The sequence below is a fragment of the Scardinius erythrophthalmus genome (genome assembly GCF_964197995.2).
Source record: "Scardinius erythrophthalmus genome assembly, chromosome: 18".
Taxonomy (NCBI): Eukaryota; Metazoa; Chordata; class Actinopteri; order Cypriniformes; family Leuciscidae; genus Scardinius; species Scardinius erythrophthalmus.
This window is the reverse complement of record NC_138238.1, coordinates 28,354,649-28,374,558: the sequence shown is the minus strand read 5'-3', so window position 1 is coordinate 28,374,558 and position 19,910 is coordinate 28,354,649. Positions and strand designations below refer to the sequence as shown.

At 38.3% G+C, this 19,910-nt stretch overlaps 2 protein-coding genes across 2 annotated transcripts in view; both read right to left on the bottom strand.

The window, feature by feature from the left end:
- The window catches only part of adam11 (ADAM metallopeptidase domain 11), a 47,366-nt gene extending 34,942 nt beyond the window's left edge, over positions 1-12,424 (bottom strand). The window contains exons 1-6 of the mRNA XM_081392909.1: positions 12,120-12,424; positions 11,652-11,821; positions 5,196-5,272; positions 4,979-5,045; positions 3,599-3,681; positions 1,280-1,343 (exon numbers count right to left, since the gene is read on the bottom strand). Of these exons, the coding sequence (XP_081249035.1) occupies positions 1,280-1,343; positions 3,599-3,681; positions 4,979-5,045; positions 5,196-5,272; positions 11,652-11,821; positions 12,120-12,177 (519 nt within the window). The 5' untranslated portion in view covers positions 12,178-12,424. The remainder of the gene's footprint in view (positions 1-1,279; positions 1,344-3,598; positions 3,682-4,978; positions 5,046-5,195; positions 5,273-11,651; positions 11,822-12,119) is intronic.
- Positions 12,425-13,467: 1,043 nt separating this feature from the next.
- dbf4b (DBF4B-CDC7 kinase regulatory subunit) overlaps positions 13,468-19,910 on the bottom strand; it is a 35,527-nt gene continuing 29,084 nt past the window's right edge. The window contains exons 11-12 of the mRNA XM_081392673.1: positions 16,711-16,844; positions 13,468-16,580 (exon numbers count right to left, since the gene is read on the bottom strand). Coding sequence (XP_081248799.1) covers positions 14,939-16,580; positions 16,711-16,844 — 1,776 coding nt within the window. The 3' untranslated portion in view covers positions 13,468-14,938. The remainder of the gene's footprint in view (positions 16,581-16,710; positions 16,845-19,910) is intronic.

Here is a 19,910-nt window from a genome sequence, read left to right as displayed (position 1 = left end):
GTTTTCTGCACTGCACTGACCCGCATATGATCCGCTCTGTGCTATTGTGTCTCTGGACCGGAGCAGACTGTGTGTATGCACTGCAGCGGTTAGTGTGACACTAACGTCAAACCAGAGTTCATTCACCCCAATGGAAAGCATATTTACACTGTCTGAATTGTTCCCTATCCCCTATATATTACACTGTGTGACCGATTTTCGCCGCAGCTTCAGCGTGTATTTATAATGTAGGGGGCGGGACGCTTTAGATTCAAGAGATAACAGTAAAGCTAACATATTCATACTAAAAGCCAATTTTTATCTCATGTGGACTTTATCATCAAACCGAACAGGTAAACTCATCTACTCACTAGTCTGCTTTCACAGCCTCATTGTGTTTATAATCACACACTTTCAAACTATTCTTTGTGATGTTCAAGTCATGCAACCCTGGTGTAGTTCACTTTTAGCCTTGTTCAGGCTTCAAAATTCATAAAATGAATTTTTGCTGGTCAGAGCGTATTTTTTTGCAATAATCCAAAAGCCAATGGGAAAATCCTGAATCACTGCAGAGATCTATTCCTCCATCTTGAAAAAGTAGCCCTGCCTCAAATCCACCATTCAAAGAGCATCAGAGCCGAAAGGACAAATGAAAATCGAATGAGGCTGTTTTAACCAAAATACAAACGTCACATTACTGCTCTTACACCCTCCACTTGCCGTGCCTGTTATGCTTCCATCGCAATGGCATGACTGTAAATGTATTTGAACTGAGAGACGAGTGGAACGATGTCCTCTGGTATTCGACTGCAGACCACAGATGCTGTCGACAGAGTTTAACCTGTAGTTAACCAGGAATAGTAGTCTATATTGAACTCATAATTAAGTTCTTATACTTTTAATGTCTAAATTAAAAAGTATACGAATCAATTACTTGACAGAAAAATAGTCTCAAATAGGCATTCTTATTATTAAATCGAATTTCTTCATTCATTTTAAAGTGACAGATTTCTATATGATAATGCAGCGCTGCTAATATCACGCATAAGCTGCTCTGTCTCATATTTTCTCACTCAACACCCTCCTTCTGCTCTTCACCTCCGTCCCACATACAGGCGTCTGCTGATTCACCTGTCAGTCAACGGCAGTAATGCACATTTCTGAGCATGTGGCTAAAATTCAGTGCTTCGCTGTCTCTTCTGTCTCTCATTGAGCAGGACTGTGTATCTATTTGTTTTTCCAGGCTGCAACATGCAGATGAGAAAGATGAGAGAGATGAATATTTCAGCTGCGTACTGACCTGCTCGCTGCTGTTGTGCACGGGCTCGATGCTGTAGGAAAAGTTGCCATCTGAGAACATCCCTCTGTAGACACACCAACGTCACAAATGTGAGACACTCCAAAGACAACAACGCCAATAAAGCCTAAAAATGCAGACTCTTTCAATAAGAAGCATTTTTTGGGTAACACTTTACAATAAGGTTCAATTTGCTAAAATTAGTTGATGAACTAACAATGAAAAATACTTTTAGTCATCTCAGATAATGTTAATTTGAACTTCTGTCAGGACCACTACCGTCAAATATGATTGACAATTAGCATACAGTTTGGATTGGCGGTATGGTTCCGTTCTGGGCGAGAACTCCCTGTGCATCCATGCAGCCTAGCATGGATAAGAGCAGGGAGAGCAGCAATAACCCCCCTTGGGGTAAACAGAACAGAACCAACATGAATGTTTGCAAATATATTTAATTCAAGATTTTAAAGTACAACATTTTAAAGTACAACATTATTCGATAATTATTCTGATTCAAGGGGAATCAGAATGTCAAATCCTGACTGGGCGAGACGAGGAGCTGGGGATGGAGGAGGGTAATTAGCTGCTGAGAAACGCGATAGCTGCTGATAATACTGAAGGAGCTTATATATGTATACGGTGATAGGCGTCGTATTCCTATAGGTAGATGTGGATCAGCTGAGGGTCAGCTGATGCGAGCTTGACTAACGTGACCTGCCAGAACTAACGCTACGCTTGATATTTACTAATACATAATTAAAATCAATTAAAAGTAAGTTGTTGTAACATGTGTGTTCTGTTATGATTATGTTCCTATTATCCTGAGTTCCTAGTTAGTTTTCCTTGGTTTCCACACACCATTTCTGTTTCTCTTTTATTACATTTCCCATGTATTTAAGCCTTGGTTCTCTGTCCGGTATGGTCTATGTTATACGTGGTTGTGTTTAGGGTTTCTTTTACGATCTCCTGTGTGTGCATTTAATAAAAAAAACGTCATGCACTTCTCTACAACCCACCATGACAGATGTATCTGTTATATTATTAAATGGACTGGAGTTAACATGAACTAACAATGAACAGTTGTGTTTTTATTAACTAATATTAACAAAGATTAATAAATACTGTAAAAAATTGCATTATAAGTTAACTAATGGGACCTTATTGCAAAGTGTTACCATTTATTGTTATAAAACATATCTGCACACATACAGTACAGTACACTAAACCGTACATACAGTATGTATAGCCATTTATACTATAATAAATATATATATATATATATATATATAACTGCTGCTTGACTTATTTTGTTGCAAAATTAATTTATTTTAGATTAGATTCAACTTTATTGTCATTGCAGAGGACAAGCAAGAGAAAATGAAATGAAAATGTATCTATATTATCTCCAAGCTATTTATTTAAATTTGGATATACAAGTATGTCCAACTTTATCCAGATACATACAGTATACTAGTGCAGAGTGATATACTATATAGCATATTTTAATGGTTTGATTGCTTGTATCATCGCAAAGTGTAAACTATATTATTGCCCAGCTCTAATCAGCTAAATGCAATTATAGGGCATGAAGATATTGAGATATTATAAACATCAACATCATGACTTTGTGTAAAGCAGCTTTAAAACAATTTGTATTGTGAAAAGTGCTATACAAATGAATCTATCTTGACTTACTTTAGGCCATGTCTGGAAAACCATAAAAAAACGGGAAAGTACTAAAAAGTTGCTACACGTTCAACAAAAACATAGTATTAACATGGGACATGTCCACAAAACACAAGGTGTGTCCCAATTTGTGTGCTTATGCATAATTCTATCATGCACCTATTTAACAAAAAAAAAAAAAAAAAACAAGTGTGGAATAGTACTTTGTATAAGTGCATAAGTGTCCAAAAATGCCCAAACAGACATTTTGATATTGATGTCACCAAAGTGTAAGTGTGAAAACAACAGTAAAAAAATTATAGAAGCTTATTTCCACCATGGAATAATATATTTAAAAAAATTAATTGTGACTTGCAAGTGGAAGTTTATATATCACAGTTTATATATAAAAAAGCCAGAATTGTGAGTTATAAACTCGGAATTGTAAGAAATAAAGTCAGAATTGCTAGAAATAAAGTCAGAACTGTGAGATATAAACTCCCAATTGTAAGGAAAGAAAGTCTGAATTGTGAGATTGTTTATAGCCCGTGTTGGAAACAAGCTTCCATAAAAAGCAGCTGAGGTAATGAAGTGTTTCTTTAAGGGTAATAAACACATTGATTGTATTGTTAAAACAGCCAAAGGGTTGCGTCTCACTGTAGGCCGTGACAGGTGGAGAGAGCTGCCCATGACCTCTGAACTCCTCTCACGTGGCCGTGATAGTAACAGTGCTCTCCTCCCTGAAACACATCAAACCATCACACATTGCACCGAAGTGAAATGATTAGACAGTGAACGCTGAACAACAGTCCTCAAATATGACAGTAACCAAGGCAACATTCCCCCATTAAAATTCATCAGATCACTTTTCCTATGTCCATTAAATGCTTTTAGAATGAGCCCCACCCACCCCTCGCTCAAGTCTCGATGATATTCTGGTCTATATGCCTCTATAGTGAAAATATTGCATCTAATCGCTTAGTAAAGTAACAGCACACCTCTACTCGACAAGACACAGGATTTGAAGAATCATTCATCATTTCCGCAGCCACATTCTCAATCAAATTTAAGAGCCGTGGGGTCTGTAAGTCTGTAAGCACCCACACACACTGAACGCGTGGGAGACATTCATGGCAGTGGTGTGATTGGCGTATCCGAGGTATATTTGCAACTGTTGCTGGGATTTCATTTTACCAGTCTGGATGTAGTTTTCTGCACTGCAGTCCTGGTTCCTCCGTGTCTCTGCTGCAGTGTAGTTGCTTAATGACTTCAGCTTCTCCACTCAACGCTTCATTCTTCCTGCGTGTGTGTGTCTCTCTCTCTCTCTGACTCAGTTGGCCAAAGTGGACTAGAACTGTCTATAAGCAGTTGTCATGGCAACAGCGTTGCGATTGGTCAAATGCGGCTGACACTGAACAGGAGGGGCGGATGCTTTCCCAGGCTCCTTTGCCTTGCTGCATCAAAGTCAAGCACTAAGAAAGGGAGTGGGTATATTCCCAGACCCACAGATGATACCGCAGAAGATTTCATTAAGAGTGCCAGTGAAATAGAATTATTAAGGAATCTGTTAATTACATGTCTCATATTACTCAAAAATCATTGTTATTCAATTACATTTAAATGTATACATTTATCAGAGACTTATCCAAAGCGACATACAAAAGAGGAGCAATAGCAATTTGTCAAATAGCCAACAATATTCGTTATAAACAATGCCTGGTTTATTAGACAACTAGACTAGGAATCAAGCAAGAGAAGAGGAGAAATGCAGAGAATATATAGAAGTGTTTTTTTGTGTCTACAGAATGTGTGTGTGTGTGTGTGTAACAAAAACTGATAAAGTCATATTACCACGGTTTTATGGTACACAATCCTGGGTGTATTACGGGCTAACTACCATTACAAACAGACACAAAGATATTCTTTGTAACAGGAGATCTAATACTAATAAACATGTTTGGTCATTATGATATTAATCCCCCTAACAAAATCAATATAAAGGGATACAAATAGAAAAATAGTGATTGTTTTCCTTACCGGACTCTTAAAAGGTCGCCCGTCCTTATCGAAGTGGCGTTCAACATAGTTAGACGACAAAAGATCGCTGTAGGTGCGCACACACACACACACACACACACACACACACACACACACACACACACACACACACACACACACACCATCATCATCATCATCAATATACAGAGGGAATGAGAACAAATGTGTCTCTGCTAGTGTGTGATTTTGCACATACTGATTGAGCTCCAGGTCTAGAACAAACTGGATTCCAAAGGCCTTCACCAGGAATGAGATCTGAGCCAAATGAATGGGCTGAGAGAAAGAAAAACAGATAAAGGCATGTTGGTTACATACTAAAGGAGCCATTCCTCATCATTTGGGGTTGACAGGACATCATCATAAAAAAAGTATGTAACAGGGTTGCCAATTCTGTGAAACAAACTAGCCCAATGGCCAATCAAAACCAAAAATAGCCCAATCACCCAATCCCAAATATCAAAACTCAAAATATGCCACTCCATACCTATACCTACATATATATTTTACAGTCACTGTTATGCATTATACGTAATTTCAACTAACTTATTAACTTGTTTTAAGGCATGCTACTCCATAATTATGCTACCTTCTTTTGGACAAGTTGAAAGTCGGTACCGGATGTGTAGTTTTCAGTGAAGTCAATCCCAGAATGCATTTTAATGGGCTCAGTGAAAAACATTTTTTTTAATCCAAGATGGCGAACAAGGCAAGAGAAACAGTGATTACTGGACTTTTGTTAAATCTGGAAAATTGTTAAATCTAGTTTAAAATGTAATATTTTACCTAATTGTGTACTATGTATCTTTATGCTTAATTAGTTTTGATGTAAGTAAAAAAAAAAAATTGCTTGTATTCATCATTTATTAGTCGCTTTAAACGCTTTAAATAAAAGCGTCTTTTAAATGAATAAATGGAAAAATGGAAATGGAAACTCTGTCCCTCAGTAGAAGTATCTTCAACTACTATGTACTAACATTTAAATTAATAATTTTATACAATGCAGTTGTGCATGGCTACACGTATTTTTACATTTGTACTTATTTTAAAAATACCTGCATCTAATTACAGCTTTAATTAATTTCTATAATTACATCTATAATTACACCGTTGACCCTTCTCTTACTCCTTAACCCTCCCTTTTAACCCATGGGTTTCAAACTCAGTTCCTGGAGGTCTAAAGTCCAACATTGTTAAGTTCCAACCCTGCCCCAACACACATACCTGGAGTTTTCAAATAAGCATGAAGGACTTTATTAACTGAATCAGGTGAATTTAAACTCTGCAGGTACAGTATGTGGCCCTCTAGGAACTGAGTTTGAAACCCCTGCTTTAACCTAACCATACCACCAAACCTGTCCCGAATCTTGCCCGTATCCCACCTCAATAGCAGCAAAAGAGTTTTGCAATACAACATAAACACAAGTACATTGTACCTAACAATTTTTTTAATGTAAGTATACATAGTAACCTAGTTAATGACACTCATTTTGAATCATATAGAGCTGGTAAGTCCCGCCCCTTCCGTAAAACCCCGCTGGACCTCAAAGTTGAAAAACCGTCAATGCAAGTGAATGGGAGAAAATAATTATTTTCTGGTCCCGTTTGAATTGTGCCATGAATGTGAACATATGTTGTCTGTGAATTTTTTATATAACTTTTCATGTTACGAGTTTGACAGTATATGGTATGATTCTTCAGCTAGCAGTTGTGGAAAAGACATAACGAGAAGGACTACATGTCACCTATGTGACGTCACCCCATAAAGTTGACTTACCCGTGGTTTTCACCAACTTCAACGATTTTGTCCTCTCCCTGAAAGAAGGCAGTGAAGTGCACCAAAGACACAGCCATGTTTAGCGGGATCCGTGAGCTAGTGTCCGTGTGCTAGTGGTGTTGACGTTTCAAACGCGTCGAGAGTTGTAGTCCACAAGTGCTCTCACACAAAGTCTAACCGTATCAAACTTCTACCCGCTAAATTGTATCATTCTTTACACGAAAAGTTATATAAAAAATTCACAGACAACATATGTTCACATTCATGGCACAATTCAAACGGGACCAGAAAATAATTATTTTCTCCCATTCACTTGCATTGACGGTTTTTCAACTTTGAGGTCCAGCGGGGTTTTGCGGAAGGGGCGGGACTTACCAGCTCTATAGAGCTGTGTATATAAACAACTTCTTAGGATTAAATTCAGTTCAGATGCTTCATAAGATTTTAGCGATTTGCAGCGAGTCTCCGATTTCTATAGTGACAGAGATCATTCTGCTGGTGTGTGATGCAGCCCCGTGATACAACTGGATACTACAGCAAAACAAGAATGCCTCCAAGAAACCAACAGAGTATACACTCGGCGACCTCCAGCAAGTTAACCGGCTTTCAACCAACAAATCTTTCTTCAAATCTTTTAAATGCTCTCCCTCTGAAACATTTCAAACAGATATCATAAACCCCTTCCGCTCCAAATACTTGTCATATAGAGAACACATTTCACCAGCCAATCAAATTCCTGATTAAAAATCAAGTCATGACTACTTAGACTTTTTTGCCTTTATGAGAATGAGAAAGGTCAATGGAGATCAGGTGTCACAGGACAGATTCAGACAGAAGTCATTGGGTCCAGCGCCTGAAGGACGGTCACGTAGGGTTGGCGTGTGCTCTGCACCAGTGTCAGGTGAGACAGCTCAAGGTTATGAGGATATAAAATGGCCTTTGACAGACAGGTGGTATATATTGCACCCATGGTTACAGGAGACGAAACGGTGTGGGTGTGAAATGTGATCACCTTGCAATACTTGCAGTCTAAGGCATGAAAACGAATACCTATCTGAATGCAAGAAAGCGGGGAGTGCATCCACACTCATTTATTTTACTAAATAAATCATTCAAAAACTTAAGTCTCACACTGTACACAAGGTCAGATCAAATGCAGCCAGGGAAGGTAAAACAAAACCATATGTTAAAGCAAATAAATGCTCAGGACCCCATTGTAAAGCGATAGCACAGCTATTTGGGCACAAAATATTGATTTGTGTTTTATATATTTTATTAGCTCACTTCCAATAAACTCTTTGCTTCCACAGAGAAAAACTATTCCCAGCAAGTTCCTAGCAGTTCCCTTTGATAATTTTTTTGTTCAAATTCATTGCTTTTTGTCAAAATTAGCTATTTATTTATTTGTTTTTGTGGTTGGGCACATCTCTCCAAAATTTTACAAAATATTCATTTGTCAATATAAGACCACTGAAGAGTTTTAGCATTTAACAAGATATTTATTATTTATCCATATGTGAAAATGCCATTTGCTTGGCAGATTGAATGGTTAAACACAGGAACATGGCGTTTTCTTTGGATATTCTGTAGAGAACTGTTTTCATACGCTTCCAAACACAGAGATAAGGTGCTTGTACAGAGCTGATGGTTTAAATCCATTCTTCACTGTATATAATACACAGGATCCATGCAGTTGAAATTTTGCTTGGTTTATAATTAAAATATATAAATATTGCTGCAAGCACCAATGAACGGGGTTCAGGCGCTTTAAGCACATGCAAAAAAATGTATAATGTTTTATTTAGCAAGCCTGTAACCACCTAGATCATAGATGGAAAAGCCAAAATATACTAAGGAAATATACTGTATGTTTTAAAACTTTTTAACAGTTATCGAGGTTGAGCCAAAAACCTAGTTTCTAGTTTATGGAAGGTGATGTGAGGATTTTGAAATAATGTCCAATATTTAACGAACGATTCGACTGACAGCGGTGGTCCTAGAGACAAAGTTGCTCAGAATGAGGAGTTCTATATGGTATGAATGTTGTGGGCATGTGCAAAAAGATCTTGTGATATACAAAATGCGAAGGCGCCCCCGGTGGCCGATTTCTTTCTAATTTCTCATAGGCCTCTAGGGCCTCAAACAGGCCCAGTGATGGCCTCCGTTAACCTCGTCTGACAGTCGCTCAAATTTCATTGGCCGACGGCGGCCATGTTTTTCGAGATACACGAAAGTCCTCATAGACAATCGTGGCACCGTGGACAAAGAAACCACATGCCAGTTTTCAAATCAATCGGACTTACTGTTACGCAGCTATAGCTGTCCCCACCTTGGGCTAGTTCGCAAAAGTTTTTTCTAAACTTTTTTCGAAAAAATCCAAAATACACAAAAATGTGGTGGATTTGTGGTGTTCAAATCCAAGGTATGTGTCTTGTTTGTCTTGAGCCAAAGATTCCAACTATACAAGAAACTTGAGCCTGCAACAAACAGTTTAGGAGTTATAAGCCATTACATAAATTTGATTGCTGTAGCACTAACATCAGGCCGATTGGGACGAGCTTTGGTGACGTTGTAGACAGGGTGGGTACTACCATCCCTCAAAGTTTCAAGTCTCTGTGACTTACGGTTTTGTTTGCCCAATCACTTTTAGGGAAGAATGCTGATCCTTGGAAATTCTAACAATTACAATAGTGTTTCAGCGCTACGTGCTTGAACCTCTAATTAAATATGTTAAAGAAGGATTTGAACCCGGGTCCTGTTGCATACTAAATTTGCATAGTAAGTCTGTAATAGATGCATTATACCAATAATCAATAATATCAGCAATATTAAATCAGTAATATCAGTACAAACAACAGCAAAAATCATAACAGCAATAATCAATAACAGAAAAAAAAAAAAAAGAATCTCCCTCAATCATGAATCAACCTCCAAAAATCAAGATGGCCGCACCAGAACCACTTATCAGTTCAAAAATCATGAATCTGAAATCTAATCACTATTCAAAATGCTATGAGACAAGAGGTTTATGGTGATTTTAGTGGATTCACAGAAAATTGAATGCAAACAGTAAAAATAAACTTAAGGAACATCTTTACCCCTAAAAGGTTCATAGTAGGTTATATATTACTACTCTAAGGTACTAATATGAAACTTTTAGGGGCTTTATGTATAGGGTTGTCCCTTTAAGGGTACAACACAGTATTTCTTTGAATGCTGAAAGGTTTGAATAAAAAGTTTCAGTCCTCTAATTTGATTGGCCAGGCAGCGTGTACTGATATGACCAGTCCAACAGCACTGGGACTTCACACTGTTTCACTGTTTGTATCACTTCATTTTATTCTGTTTGTGTCATTCTGGACCAGAGTATGTGAGTGTTTTCACCAGTGAGTGAGGAGAAGGAAATTGAGAATGAGGAGCCGAGCTGGAAAACCACGGTGGAACTCTTCAAACAATCGTTGGTAGGTGGGCTAATCAATAAAATGGGTTTATTGAAGTTTAAACTAGTCTGGCGCCAGCATTCAGTGTCAGGTGGTTGCCTCTTTTGTACTGTTTTGTATGATCCATAAGATGATGCTCTGCCTTCTTTTGAAACTATTTTTTGTTGGTGGATGAAAAAAACTGCATGTAATGTACTGGTATTAACACGATCGCTTTATATGATGAACAGATTTAATTTAGGCTCTTATTATTCACATATAACCATTGATTGACTCAAAAACATAGAAGACAACAAATATGGTAAACGGAAGCTCCAAACATGCTTGCTTGATGCCTAACAAGAACCAATATGGTTTGTTTTCACGTGTCAAGCAAGTACTGTTGAGTTTCCTTCAGAAGACTACTTGATTCACATGGATTATGTTAAGAGTGTTTTTATAAATGTTTTGAATCTGCAAAGTTTTGGTTACATGATTTCAATATGGGGACAGAAATCTCTCAGGTTTCATTAAATTATCTTCATCTGTGTTTCAAAGATGAGGTAAATGATAAAAAATTTGGGTGAACCAACCCTTCATTATTCAGTCAATACCTGCACTGAGACAGGCCCGTTTACTCTTCCCCCAGCTGTTTACATTCCACTCTCCTCTACAGCAAGAAGTCAATATTACATTAAAGTATACATTTACAAGTATAACCTTTAATGTGCACTTTACCTCTCTGAAAAGGGCTTGATGCCAATTCTCTCTCTGCTCTATGGAGTTTGCTAAGAATGTTTTTTTTGTATTTTTTTTTATCAAGGCCATAAGTGCATTTTCATGATATTGGGAGTCAAATTCATTGATTTAGGGGTCAATCGCTTTAAAAAAAAAACATATCAGTCAATCATTATGAGTATTAGAGATTAGATGCCATGGTATTTGGAAGATTCTGAGATTTTTGTACATCTTTGGATTGCATCTGGTGCAGCAGGCCCAGATGGAGAGATGAGCAAAGAGCTGAGAATACTACTCTGTTATTGGCAGCCAGACACATAATCAAATTGAGCAAAATATTTCATTGACACGCACACACAAAAGCCACAAAACTAGAATTTTCAATTCATGGCCTCTTTAAAAAACAATAAAACATGAAAGAGTATTTTAATATGTCTCAAAATGAGAAAGAACGTGTGTGCAATGCGCAAATTAGGACGGGGCAGGTGGATGGAAGGAAGGGGATGAAAAATAAGAGGGTTTGGTGAAATCAGACAAATAAGTAATTTCAGAAACAAGCTATAAGGCTATATTTTGGTTAAAGTTTAGGAAGAAACTAGATGCTTGTTTTTCACTGGAATAACGAGAGCCACGTGGACCGTAAACAATACGACAACATGAGCATTAAGAACGTAAATGGGGTCGGTTTTTATTTTTTATGTATTGGTGGAGAGTTACTTACATGCGCTCCATCAGCATCACTCTTTACTAGGGTACCCAAGTGCCCGTGCGGCAGCTCCTCCTCCGCGTCAGTTCGCTGCAGCAGGCGCTGAGGCTTCGTGCGCTCCTCCGCAAACGCGTTCTGCTCGCGTCCCCGTTCCGCTCCGTCCCGTTTGATGCTGCTGCCCCAGCCTTTCAATATAGGACACATTCATAAAAAAATCTGCACGACAACCGTTAAAGCAATGATTCGATGTATTAGCAATTCTAATGCGTTTACAGCCACTACACTTTATCTAGCCTGCGGCATCATTTGCGTATTCTGACGCGACACTGAAAATTCACAGCCATGCCCGTGATAGAAAACGGGGCCATCCGTGAAATGAAGAATTCGTTGCACCTGTTGGCGCACATTATACATAAATAGCTACACCGATGGAGCTTATACTAATATCACGAATCCGCTCCCAACGCGGCGTCCGTCGCTCACCTGTCACGGCGAGTCGCGCGGTAACCGCAGCCCACAGGAGGCAGCGCGTCGCCAACATGATCACATACTCCTGCGGATTCAACCGGAGCGAAAAGATTCGAAACGCGACATTTACCGCCTCATCCCGTTCTGCACAACAAGTCACGAGGAAGACGTTAAGGGCATCCGTGAAAAACAAGACGACGCTGACGGGACAGAGTTTAGAAAGTGTCCGTGATGTCCGCTTTTGTCGGTCAGAGATTGCGGGCGGAATTCATGTTGGGATTGAAACGCTCCTTCTGCGGGACTCCCATCCGCACCTCCTCCCACTCTCCTCTCCTCCCCTTCACTTCACACCGCACTCACATGCAACATCAGATTCCACTTAACAAGTATTATGTTAAAAAAATATAAAATATTACAATGCAAAATAAACGTAAAACTCGGCAATAAATGCATATCACATATATAATTATATAATACGAAATATTTTATTGTTATATACACTGTGTATACATATATATATATAGAGAGAGAGAGAGAGAGAGAGATATAGATAGATAGATAGCCTAACTAATAGGCTATAGCATATAGGCCTATATTAAAGTTCTGTCAAGTGCAAGTTCGATGTGTGAGTGAGAGATCACGTCATCTGAGAGATAAAAGCATATCAAATATTCTCGTCCTCAGCAATATCTCTCATGCCTGAGGACTAAATCGATCTGTACTAACCCTTAGTTACTTTAAAAACCGTTCCCATCTCCAACACAATAAATCATTCATAGACTATATAGTGAACAGCACATGGCACACTATTTAGGGAACATAGGAAAGACAGATCTGATGGGCAAGGAATTTACCATTGTAGAATACACATTTTTATCTAGAACTATGGCTGAATGGAACAATTGTATGCTGCTAACTGCACACAATACACTGCATGTTGCCTATACTTTTTTATTATTAAATAAAAATTATGTATGGACGACATTTCAATATGCATAATTGGTATCCAGTTTTCTTAAGACATCAAAAAACAATTTCTAATTCAGTTGTGCGAAAACACCTGAGTCAAACATTGAGTCAAGAAAAATAAAAATAAACTTTTAAGTTCCTAATGTTCCTATGTCACATTGGAAATGAAAGGTCAGGTCAAGTACACTTCATTGTGGAATACATTATCTCTTATAGCATAGGAATGGTTGAATTACATGGCAATCAAATTAACTTTAAAGATCCTTGTTATTACCACAATACATGATTATAAAAACACATGGCAACATGCCCTCCCATGGTACCTGTGAGTCACTACAGCATTACTAAGCATTGACTGATTATCCATAATAGAAATACTAAAAACATATCTATTCTACAGATTATTTATTTCAATAATTACATAAATTACAGAAGAAATGATTAATGTGTAAATAATAATAATCAAAACACTTGTCATTGCCCTATAGCTCCTTCAACATAACAGACCCATTCATAAAAAACTCCCTGTAATAAACAAACACATCTACCTGAAACTAAAGACTAGCAAACATTAGGAGATAACATCATTCAACACAAGTCAATGTTTTACATAAATAAGCACACAAACTGACCATTTTGTCTGATTTTAATAAGAATGCATGAAACTCAATAGTAGTAAATTAGCATCTTCTTGAAGTAAACAGCTTTTAATATAGAACTGTACATAATACAGTAAAAATTATATAATAATAAAAAATATATATTGTAGAACTCTAAATTTATTCAGGAATTGGTCTTAAAACATGTATAATTGCCCATAGGCCTTCTTTATAAAGCTAATTTCCAGTGTTTATGGAAAATCATACAAGTTCAAGATTTTGGTCATGCTACAGAGACAGCAGAGGTACATGCTCCACATACTCCTTTCAGAACTAATAATATGAATGCACATAGTTCTGTCACTAATAGATGACATTAAACATTAATCAGCATCAAATAATTAAAACATTGTCCATTGTACAAGCCATACCACTAAACCTTTTAAAGCACATTTGCAGGAAATCGGAAAGATTTGATAGAAATGACCTCAAAATACCTCAAAGACCTTCATGAAACCACAGGACATTTCTGCCTTCACAGTGTATTCTACCCTGCATGTTCTTCAAAATCCACCACAGCATTGTTCTACCATCAACACTGCCTCTAAACTGGAGAGAGGCCAGGCACAGCACTTAAACTAATTGGATAATGCCCTCTCCAGCAAAGCCTCATTAAAGTCTCAATACCAGCACATGTTCCCGGATATTGCTGCTGAAAAGTCATGGTCAAAACCGAGGGAAAGAGAGAGCCAAAAGAGACGTCATGGAGGTCACTCGAAGAGGAGAGCATGAAACACTTGTCAACTGTTGATTAATACTATGTTTGCTTGGTTGTGGTGAGATATCGCATACTAGTAGACAAACGTACAACACTGAAATCGAATGTCTGATTTGCTTGACAATATGTATAAATATTGATGTAAGACATGACTGATTCATTATCACTACAATCTTTATCAAATAGAACATATGTGGAAAACGCTGGGATTATTTACACATTCGCTGCAAAAAGGTGTACAGAAGCCCACCTCTATAAATAAATGTTCTACATAAAATACAAAGCTTTTCACAACAATTCAGTCAATAAGTCTTATTTCTCAACTTATGGTGACTGTAATCTTAATTTAGTTGTATAAGTGAAAATGAGAGAAAATGAGTCACTAATGAGAATGGAGAGTGAAGGAATCGACCGATTTAGGATTGAATTCATCAGTCGCAATTGTCCTATTGCGTGTATTGTGGCAACATTATTCCTATAATTGTGAATCAAGAGGGTTGCAGTATGGAGCACAACCGTGATGTATAGCTTCCATCCTGCATGGCAGTGTGTGGTTTTTGTAGTAACTGACCCAGGTCATCATGCCCCCCTTTAGCCTGAAGAGGAACAGCAGTCGCAATCCATGACAAGAGTCCAGAGTCCCAATCTGATTCTGAGGAGGCCGTGGACCACGTAAGGTTAGGGAGCAGAGCCGATTCAATGCAAACAGAGGCTCCGGAGTGTGACTGGAATGAGCTGTTTGAGGCTTTACTGACTGATGTATGGGAGGTATCTTCGGGAAACAATTCTGGAGGATCATGATATTGAGGGCACTGGAGTCGATGGTCTTCATGGAAAAATGGAACCAACTGAGGAGGGTCCAAATCAGATGAGTAAGTGGTTACTCGGGATTCCACTGGATCTTTGATTGGAAACAATTCATGTGACTGCTCAACATGGACACAAGTTTGACTTGCGTCATTGTCCTGTTGGTCAACTTGAAGCAAATAGTGGGTATTGGGAGGTGTAAAATATTTTAGGGAAGGCTGCGTTGGGATCTGCTTTGCAAAAGAAGATTCTTTCAGTGATGATTCATGGCTTTCCGGTAAGGAACCTCCAGTTCGATTATTAATCTTTGTTGCAAAACCCACCTTGGGGACTGGTAAACAAGAAATGGTGGAAAGTACAGATGAGTACCGTCTTATCCTAGGAGCACTGCAATTCCAGGATAGCTTTGGCTTTTCGCTTTGACTAATCTTTCTTCTCTTTGCAAGTTTTGGACTTGGAGTGAAGGACCTGCAGCGCTTTTTAAAGTTTACTAAAGAATATTGGTAATCTGACAAATGTGGAAATGGTAGTAAATGGGGAAATGAAAAGTAAGGGATGCCAAACTCTGGAGACCCAACAATATCTTGGGCCAATTTTAGCGATTGTTTTGTTGAAGACAACTTTCTATTTTCCATCACAAACTGGCCACAACTTTCAGAATCTTCCCTTCCGTGGAGTAGCATTTTAGGGCTGTTTGACCACATTTTTGAACCTTGGTTCCAGGTCTGTTTTTGATTTTGTGAGCAGACTGTGTTTAGAACAGCGCCTGTAAGACTCTCTGACATATGCAATGCAAGTCGACCATGACCACTTTCACATTGATCCTGAGTTTCAGGAACATATTCATCAACAGAGATGGTGCATGGGATTTTGTCATCTCTGGAGGAGCTTAGGATGAGCATTTTAGACTGAGTTTCTGAGGGTGTGACAGAAGAGAGGCTTTTGAGTTTCTTCTCTATAGACTGGGATTCTGAGAAAAACTGATGTGGGACTATATCCATGCAGAGAACACCAGATTGAAAGTCTTGAACCTTTGTGGTGCAGCTGATGTAAAGGCCTAATTTGTCATGATCAAGAGGATCAGGGCAGTTATTTTGAATTCTATCAAGATGTGAGGTCGCATTTTGTTGACCAGATGGACTGTGGCTAGGTTCAGGAAAGTTTTCTCTGTTGTCTAAAGCTGAAGAAAATATGTCAGTAATTGGCAGTACATGACCACAGTCTTCAACCAGTGGAGTCTGCAGAAATGTTTCATCCTCACTGACAGTATTCTGAATCTCAGTTAAATGATTCAAATGTAATGGAGAGAAGTCTGCTGATGACCTGAAGAAAAAGAGTAAACAGAGTTAAAACAGAGAAACATTCAGTGTTGTACTGTCAACATGGCAACAGTGAAAGTCAATCACATGAACTGCTTCCAATCAAAGAAAGCTTTTGTAAAATAGGCCCTTACTTGATTAGAGTTGGATCCACTTCTTGATTTGAATTACAAACAAAGCTAGCATTCATGCCAGCAGTTAGTTGGTCCACTACAGCATAGTTACTGTCATTTTGAATGAAAGAACGATGCTTCTCAGATTGCAAGTGCTAAAAAAAAAAGAAAGAAAAAGAATTTGATGTCTATCAAATGAGATCTTAGTAGGGGTGCAACGGATCGCAGTTGACCCGTGATCCGTACAGACCAGGCCCCATAGTTCAGCATGCATACGATTTGCGGATTAATTGAACAGTTAAGAAAGAAACTGCGTGTCAGGATTTTCAGTTTGTGCATTCAGTCTTGAAGTGACAACATCCTAATATTCCTGCTGCTGTCTATATCATTAATGTTAATAAAACAACAAAATACAGCTTCAACAACTGTCAACAACTACAGTAAACAAATAGTGTTATTTTACATTTAGGCCTTATTAATTTATGTACCTGAATAGTAGGCTTGGGCGGTAATACGGTAATCTGGTATACCGCAGGGTCTTAAAAATAGCAAAGATATCTGTTTCAATACCGTCATAAAAAAAAGCAATGCACTTAATATAGGAGACAAGGATTAAATATTATATATTATTTAATATTTCACGGCCCTGCCCTGTTAAAGCCGGACAAAGTAAACATGCTGGTTTTTCTGGCGAAAAATCTTGACTAGATTTGTTGCCACTTGCCGCACAGTTCCTATTCGCACTGTGTGTGTGTATTTTTTATTTAATTGATTCAGGTATTTTTTTTGGTTTTTGTTAAAAACAATATTGGAAAGAAGACTGGACTGTGTTTTAATTTAGGCCTATTGATTTGCAATAATTGTTAGAATATCGATGTTTACCATATTTTCCGGACTATACGTCGCTCCGGAGTCGCATCAGTCAAACAATGCGTCATGAAGAGGACAAAAAACATATACAAGTCGCACTGGACTATAAGTCACATTTATTTAGAAATTTATTTCGCAAAAAAAAAAAAAATAATGTTACGGATGGGGCAGTTCTCCGTTACGGACGTGACCACTCTGAAAGCGGCACTAAAAGACTGCTTTAAAACTTTCACAGAGACCTCAAGCAGAAAGCACAAAGCCTGTCTTTAAATTTAATTTTGTTTTGTATTAATTGTATCTTAATTTAAATCAATGTTTCATCAACCAATTGCCTGGATTTAATAAATAAGAATATAGTAGAAAATAGATAATCAGGACACGGAGGCGCCGGCGCGTGAACCTGGAGCTCGTTTCATAAATGACACAGTTGTGTTTCATTGTTCAGTTCATTGTTCTGACACAGAAAGCACTTGTTTATTAGTAAACAATTAATATGTCTCCTTGCTATATTTGACATATTCATAATCATTACTTTTGACGGTTCTTTGTGACAGCTATAGGTGCTTTATTGGCAGCACCACCGTTACATGAACACGTCACCATCGCATCAGCACCTAAAACATGGAGATTTTTTTTCTTTTTGGGGGCATTTTGTTAATGTTCAGGCTTTCTCAATTGTATTTAGGTTAATGTTTCAGTTCACAGTTTTTCAGTTGTTTTCAGTAATTTTTTTTCAGGGGTAGGCCTATAGGCTTGGAGCAGCATCTGTACTCTCGCGGCTGTAGACGGTAATGTTTTCTCTTGGTTCATGTCAGTCAGTATGAATTAATTTTGATATATAAGTCGCACCTGACTATAAGTCGCAGGACCAGCCAAACTATGAAAAAACGGTATGTTAATTAAACTCTGGTTGACTGTTGTGGGTCTATTTGCACTTTTTTATAAGCTGCTCTTTGTTGTTATTAACCCTCTACTGCATGAATTTTGATGACACATGATAAAAATTATTTCACATCATTTCCTGGCTCATTTGGGAACATTTTATTGATTTATTGAAAAATGTCCCTCCCCCAACCCCCCCAACCCAAAATATTTTTTTGTTGCCTGAGGGCAACGTTATGCAACAATGGTAAAGAATCATAGAGAAAATGATCATTATACAATTCTCAGAGAGCAATACAAAAATAAAAAAATAATAAAAAAATGTCAAGAAATCATTTAAGTAAAAAGGGAAAAACACTTGAAACACATCAATATACTTGATTTGATACAGACATAGGTTTGTATCATGTAGTGCGTCATGTCATATCATGTACTTCATGTATCCTAATCAACCCCATATACACTACTGTATAATGACAAAAGTATTGGGACCCCTACAAATCATTGAATTCAGGTGTTCCAATCACTTCCATGGCCACAGTTGTTTAAAATCAAGAACCTAGGCATACAGATGCTTCAACAAACACTCTCAGGAGCTCAGTCAATTCAAGCGCGGTGATAGGTTGCCACCTGTGCAATAAGTCCATTCGTGATATTTCCTCACTACAAAATATTCCACGGTCAACTGTTAGTGGTATTATAACAAAGTGGAAGCAATTGGGAACAACAGCAACTAGGCCACAGAGTGGGGTCAGTACATGCTGAGGCGCACAGAAGTCGCCAACTTTCTGCAGAGTCAATAGCTACAGACCTCCAAACTTTGTAGAGAGCTTCATGGAATGGGTTTCCATGGCTGAGCAGCTGCTTCCAAGCCTTACATCACCAAGTGCAATGTAAAGTGTGGGATGCAGTGGTGTAAAGCACGCCGCCACTGGACTCTGGAGTGACCAATCATGCTTCTCTGACTGGCAATCCAATGGACGAGTCTGGGTTTGGCAGGAAAACGGTACTTGCCTGACTGCATTGTGCCAAGTGTAAAGTTTTGTAGAGGGGGGATTATGGTGTGGGGTTGTTTGGTGGAGAGGGGATTATGGTGTGGGGTTGTTTGGTGGAGGGGGGATTATGGTGTGGGGTTGTTTTTCAGGGGTTGGGCTTTGCCCCTTAGGTCCAGTGAAAGGAACTCCTAATGCTTTAGCATACCAAGACAATTTGGACAATTTCATGCTCCCAACTTTGTGGGAACAGTTTGTAGATGGCCCCTTTCTGTTCTAAAATGACTGTGGATGCTGCACATTAGTGTCACTTTGGTGACTTTGGTCGTTCCTGTGCACCCAGGAACCCTACATCTTCCCTACTTGTAACACATTATTTGCCATTGTGAGGTATTGTCCAAGACATCCTTGAAAAGTACCCCTTATTGCATAACGTTGCCCTGAGGCAACAAAAAGAAAAACTGAATTTGTGAACAT